The sequence below is a fragment of the Austrofundulus limnaeus genome, unplaced genomic scaffold, assembly GCF_001266775.1.
Source record: "Austrofundulus limnaeus strain Quisiro unplaced genomic scaffold, Austrofundulus_limnaeus-1.0 Scaffold28, whole genome shotgun sequence".
In the NCBI taxonomy this organism is placed as follows: Eukaryota; Metazoa; Chordata; class Actinopteri; order Cyprinodontiformes; family Rivulidae; genus Austrofundulus; species Austrofundulus limnaeus.
Genome location: NW_013952430.1, coordinates 584651 through 591723, shown reverse-complemented (window position 1 = coordinate 591723; position 7073 = coordinate 584651). Strand labels below are relative to the sequence as shown.

General features: G+C 39.3%; 1 protein-coding gene across 1 annotated transcript in view; it reads right to left on the bottom strand.

Moving 5' to 3' along the window:
- Positions 1–4896: 4896 nt before the first annotated feature.
- The window catches only part of asrgl1 (asparaginase and isoaspartyl peptidase 1), a 17187-nt gene continuing 15010 nt past the window's right edge, over positions 4897–7073 (bottom strand). The window contains exon 7 of the mRNA XM_014005031.1: positions 4897–6300. Within this exon, the coding sequence (XP_013860485.1) occupies positions 6080–6300 (221 nt within the window). The 3' untranslated portion in view covers positions 4897–6079. The remainder of the gene's footprint in view (positions 6301–7073) is intronic.

Genomic DNA, 7073 nt, shown 5'->3' with positions numbered 1-7073 from the left:
GTGATGTTTCAAGTGGTAAGATTATGAGCTTTAATAAGTAAAATTATCCCAGCTACAATGACAGACAACAAATATTACATTTATAGTATTACAACTAAAGCCGTTTTTGACACCGCCACCGCAGTTTGTCCTTCATGAGCCTTCGMAGACAAGATGGCGGTGCAAGATGGCGGCTGCCTGTGTGGCGGCCCGCGACCATGGAGATATAAACAGCTTTTTATAAGGTAAAAATAATAAAACAAGGTCTTTGTCTGCAATGATGAGACATGTTTTTTATTGTTGTCATTAGTGATTATCTCAATTTCGGCTAAAAGAATTGACAAAATCCTACACACTGTGCCTTTAAAGTTAAATTATGGCCGACCCACCAACCCAAATCACGCCCCTTCTTCCTCCTGATGAAGAGTGAAGGTGTCTGTAGGTCAACCTGCAGCAGCCGACTTCTTTCTTTCTCCCTGACTTTTTCCAGGACCCTCATTAAAGTTTGTTTCAGGCCCAAACAGGAGCAGCGACCCACAGGGATCCGGTGTTTACACTGTAACCACACGGGGATGAGGGGGGTGCGTGAGAGGTGTTCACACTGTAAACACTTCACCAAACTGGGCTGAAGGCTTTACAGACTGGGACCATTGATCTCATGTTCCTCTGCTGTCACTGAAACCAACTCCAGAGTACATGCTCACTCACTGCTGAAAGAGAAGACAAGGTCCGTACAACCTTTGCCTGCGTCTGTTAGCAAAATATCTCATGAACCACTGAATGGATCATTATGAAACGCTCACAAAGTAATCACTGGGTGTACGTCTACACCTGATACCTTTCGGAGTCACTAAAATTGAAGATGACTGACAGGTACTCAAAATGATCAAACACAAAAATGGTCACACCTCATGGTATTTTATTTATTTATTATTTTACCGATATTGTGCTAAAACCAGGTGTGGTAGCATCAGTGGTGGGATGTAACAAAGTAGGGGAGATCGGGGACAGTTGCAACACCTTTTGCATTTGACTCTGTTACTCAGAGATGGTTTGCATTAGACAAAACAAATTTTAGTACAATAAACAAATCTGTCTATTAATAGTCAAAACCATTTATAGATGATTAAAGCATGTACTTTCTTCACAATTTGCATTTGAAAATGAAAAGTCAGATGTTGTAACTGACCCCGGTGACGGGGACAGTTGCAACATTGGGGGTGGTTACAACATATTATTAATGCAATATATTTCACTGTAAATAAAAGGTTTATTATTTTTATATTTATATTATTGCTAAATTAATAAAACCTGTAAGTTCTAATGATATTACAGTGTTATTTATTTATTGTTTTTGATCAAATGATGAATATAGATTTGCCTTGATGAGTAGACCTTATCTACAGATGTCAAAGACTAATTGGTATAAAACACAGTTGGCTTTTAGAGACAAGAATAATAGAACAGTTTGTGAGGCAATTAACTTTTGTTTTGCCTATTGTCACTGTACGCCTGCATTATGCAACATTTACATTGAAACAAACTGGGATTTTAAAACCATTGTTGAAAACAACAACTGTAGAAAATACATCTTAAACACTTTTATGTTTTAAACTATAAAATGGTCATAAATACCCAATACCTTTTTAAGTGTAAACTCAATTTCAACATCTTAATATTACCGATATGCGCTCTGTTTTTATATGGATTTAAAATTTCCTGTCAGCCATGATAAAACCTCATGTGTTAGCTATATAAGCTGATCTTGATGCATGTTTACCACATTGTTTACCACATTAGTTATAAGTAAACATATCACTTGTTTAAGTTTGAGCTGGATCACAAAAAACAGTGAAAACAGTATAACAAAAATAATGCTAAACAAACAAAAAAAATACTTTGGTACCTCAAAAACAGTTTTTTTTTTTTTTCAATTAAACCCTGGAGCAGTTTTTGAATCTGCTTACTTTTTCTTCGCAAGGTGGGTCATCTAACTGAGCATGTACAGTGAGAGTGTCATGACTGTAGCTTGTTTCTGTTTGGAGAAAAATGACATGTTGCAACTGTCCCTTGTTGTTACTGTCCCCGGTCTCCCCTACTTAGTGACACATCATTGATGTATTAAAAATAGACAAACAATAGGCTCACTTCATTATACAGTATTGTAGACCATTAGGGAATACATATTGAGCAAGTACTTTTACTTTTAATACTATAAGGATTTTTAAAAGTAGGTACTTACTTTTACTCATGTAAAATTGTTAATGTGGTACTTTTTGTCTGTTTATCTGTACTTTTACTTAAGTACAGTTTGAGTACTTTCTCTACCACTGGGTAGCAGCTGAGAGTAGCTCATAACACAGTCTGGGTGTTACACGTTGTCTAACATCTTTGCTTACTTAAAGTGCCTGTGACATGTATATTATTCAAATACAAAAAGTCAAGGAAACATTTTTTAATGTAAGGAAATTGGCAGAAAACACACAGTTTTGCACATTTTGTCTCATAAAAGGCCTATTTTCTTTAGGACTTGGCTCAGCCAAAGTGAAACAGGAAGTGACATCAAAGAGGAACTCTTTAAGAAACTGAACTCTCTGGCCTTTGTTTATTAAAACATTATTATTTAAACTCTGATTCTTCTTTGATAGTGACTCAAAATAATTTAAAGAAACATCAAACTCTTCTCTACAGTCTCTGCTGTTAGCTAGTTTAGCAACACTGTTCAGACATTCCCCTTTTTTTATCACTTCCTGTGACTTCACATGCAAATATCTCAACAACTGTTCATCTCAGCGGCGTGAAATTTGTTTTGTAACATCTCATTAGTGTTGTCTTTCCAAAACTGCATTCATATTTATTACAAACATTTGATGTCACAGGCACTTTAAGTGATTTTGATTTGATTTATTGATTTAACAGGAAAAGATTACTAAAAATCAAGCCTGACTCAGCATAATTGCTGTTTTACAGCAGGTTCCTGTTCTGCAGCACATAAAACACTCAGAATTACAGCATCACAATCACATCATTATTATTACACCATAGACACAAAGACAAACAAGCATACCAAACTCAGCTCTACTTGTCTGTTAGCAAAATATTTTATGAATTATGGGACGTTTTTTTTATTTTTTTTTCTTATTTTTATTTGAAGCACTCAGGAAGTAAAAAGGGGATCAGATTGGCCCAGCAGCACAGGCAGATGCACTCATGTCTGAAACATCTCCATCAAACAAAGTAAAAACAAAAAAAAAGAAAGAATTCAAGCTGGAACATGAGACTGGTTTTATTTTCAAATATGTGAAGGTAAAACAAACCTGATCAGACACTGAGCAGAAAAGGTTTACATGTTTTTATCACAGTATTGGTTTCATGTGTAAAATCAGAAAACACAAAAAAAAAACGGCTCAGAGTCTGAAACGTTCATTTTGTTTAGTGCTTTTATTTCATATTTTTCTATATATTTATTTATTTCAAAGGACAGTGCACATTAATCAACATTTAAAAAATACAACTGTGTCAGAGTTAGAGCACAATGACTAATTTACATCTGTATTTATGTTAAAACAGCACCACCCAGTGGACAAAACAGATTAATACTCCCACAAATTAACACAAGAGATACTCTTTCTCAAGAGTTAGGAGGTAAAGCTAAACACTGATCTGGGAGCATTTGCTCCCAGTTTCCAGCTCAGTCTTTCACCAGATCAGTGCCTTATCAATACTTTTGCATAAAGACTTCATCTTCAGAGTTAAAATGCAACAACAGAGAGGAAACAGGGCAGATATTTATATCAACTGCTCTGCAATCTTTTATATACTGTAGTCACGTTCATTAAACCTGGGCTTCTCAAGCCATTTGGGTCTGGGGACCCCTTTACAAGGGTGAAAAAATTCCAGGGACCCCCTCATAAACCCCATGCTGTTTTAAAAGATAATTTAATGTCATTTCAACCTCTCCGATATATATATCCAATATATATTTTTATTAAGTTTATTATGTTTGTTTTATTAGTTCATTGTTCGCCATGCATTTTTTAAAATAAAAACCAAATTAGCAATTTAGTGAAATTTTCTGAGGACCTCCAAGATACCTCTCACAGAGCCATGGGGGTCCTGGGACCCCAGTTTGAGAACCTCTGCATTAAACAAAACCCTGAATCACAGAGGATTAAAGCTGTTGCTGCGTTCACACTGCAGGCCTTTTTAAAAAAAAATTTGTATGGACGTTCACTTTATATTTTAAATGCGACCGTCAGGCTCCAGTGTGAACTCTCCATAGTATTATGTGAGTTTACATTCAGCCCGCTGTTCACTGAAGTAACTATAGAGGCTACATGTTGTAGGATGGCTCAGTGGTTAGCACTGATGTCTCACAGCAAGGTCCTGGGTTTGATCACCTGGGCTCTTTCTGTGCGGGGTTTGCATGTTTTCCTCGTGCTTGAGTGGTTTTTCTCCAGGTACTCCAGATCTCCCCCAACCCTAAAAATATGTACAATAGGTTGACTTCAGGCTCAGGCTGCCGTTGAAAAAGAGATCTGCGATCTCAGTGGGATTTGCCTGATTAAACAATTGTAAGAAATATTCGTGTTCAAAGACTGAAGTCACTAGAAAACCACCAATGTTAAATAATATGATTGTTAGACGGAATAAAACCATACAAAACCAGAATTCTGGAGTGAGGATTTATTGTCACCGCTGACAGGAAACACACACTGCCGGCCAACCAGGAAGTCGATCCATTTATAGAGTCTTCAGAGTCCCATGTTCGCCCCCTACTGACCTACGGCTGAATCACGGGCATTCATACACAATTCTCCCCTACTGTTCTCATAACGGATAAATATGTGTTGTTATAGATATTTCGGACATGTAACTAATCTATATCAATCAACACATTATAGATGAAACATTATGAAAAGGAAAACCTAAACATATAGTGTTGTGCTTTTAACATCAGTACTAATCTGTAATAACTATAAATTTCTTCACAATGGTTAAATAAAGTTAGCATGTTGATTATGAAGTTGTTGTGCAGCCAGAGCAGATTAATAATCAGTATTAATATTAGTAATATTTTAACCTGCCACTGGCTGGCTGTTCCGGGACAGCATTTTAATTTTGGAACAAAGCGACGTGCTGGATGAAAAGCATAGATCCAGTAACTTTAGTATCAATTACCTAATTTCCCTCTGGGATCAATAAAGTATTTTTGAATTGAATTGAATTGAATACAGTCTGAGACCAATGTTGTCATCTTATATTTCTGTGGATTCTCAGTCATCCAGGACATGGAAAATTAAAAGAAAAAAAGACAAAGCTACTGGACTTCTGTTCTGTAGCTGACGACGTGTGGAGCTACACGATTTAACCTGTATGATTCGAGGTTATCATTATCTTTACTTGACTGATCTGCTCACCTACACCTCACTGATGTAAAAGTCAGATGAAATACAACATGAGCGTTCAGGCTGCAGTCGCTTTGATCTCATGTATCTGATTTAGCACCACATACAGAAATGGCCTGGGTCGAATAAGAAAAAAAAAACCTGATTTCTCATATTCAGACTGTCAGGAAAAAAATACGATATGAGTCGTATCTGCCTGCTGTGTGAACGTAGTTATTTTAAATTTAAAACAATCACAAACTCAGTTGATCACTTAATAGCTTTGTTTCTAAGTTGATAACGATGCAGCAGTCATTAAAAGTAAACAGCAAGTATTTAGTAAAAGAAAAAAAAATCATGTAAACGTGTGATCAAGTGGTCATTGATTGTGTTTCTAAAATAAATGGCTTAAACCAACTGTTAAAAAACAACACTGTTTTCACCAACACGTTGAAAACTCACTGAGATCAGCTGGTAATCCTGATGAGGAAACTTACTGAGCTGTAAAAGTCAGTAAGAAAAGATTCATATACTTATGATTATTGTTGCACAGACTAATCTGAAGGTCTGTTTCATTAGCTTTTGATGTAATTGGATCAGACTAATGTAGTCATTTTATGTTAATACATTACCCTAATGTTCACATTAAAAACTAATTTCACTTCTGAACTTTAATTATCTATATTTGAGCTCAATCTTAGCATCTTCAACTGCTAAGATAGAAGATGCTCCTGGATGTTCTGGGTGAAGTGTTCTCCGGCGTACAGACCGTGGTGCAGCGTGCCTCCTTGGGCCGCCGCCCATGACATCTGCCTGCTGGAGAAGCAAGCGGCCCAGTTCCCCCGAGGGTCCACCGTCACCACCCCTCCCAGGCCCCCCACTCTGGACTTCATGTAGGCTAGGCTCACGTCGCTGGCAGCCTCCGCAGACTGGCCTGAGAACAGAGGAGACAGGAGGAACTCTGGCTTACAGGCTGGTCAGACTGTAGGAGGAGGAACCATGTTGGTCATGTTAGCAAAACTTCTTATGAACCACAGGACAAATGTGATGAGTAAATGTCTAAGGTGTACAGAAAAATTGGAGCCCAGGTGGCCACGACAAAGAGATGTAAAATTGTTGCCGCTGTAACACACCTGTGCCCCAAAAAACCCTACGTGAGAGCAGTTGAAAAATGAAGAGGGAGGTTTGTGGTGGGGGATGGGGAGGAAAAAACTGAGGGAGCAAGAATGCTCCCACAGGGGGCCAGCTCCCCCACTGACCCCAGTAGGACCCCCGCTCCCCGAGACCCACCCAGGGACTGAGGCCCCCAAGACCTCCTCCTCCGGACAGACCGCCAGGCCCGGAAGACGCCAGATCACGGACAGACAGAGCCCGGAGGACTGCCAGAAACCGGGACCAACAGATCCCCCCCGCCCCAGAGCCGCACAGACCCCCAAGACCCGACCCCCAGCCCCACAGCCAACCGGCAGGCCAAAGAAGCTACCGAACCCCAGCAAGAGTGACCCAGCCGAGAGCGCACACTCAACCGCCGACAGCGCAAGGAGGGACCAAAAGCAAGCCCCCGCCACAGCAAAGGGGCCAGCCAGTCGACCCAGCACAGCCCACCGCCGCCACCACGGCCATCAGCCCAGCCCCAACCCAGAAGAAATACTACACCCACCCCATCATTCAGACAACTCACAGAACATATAGCACGCTAGACACCCA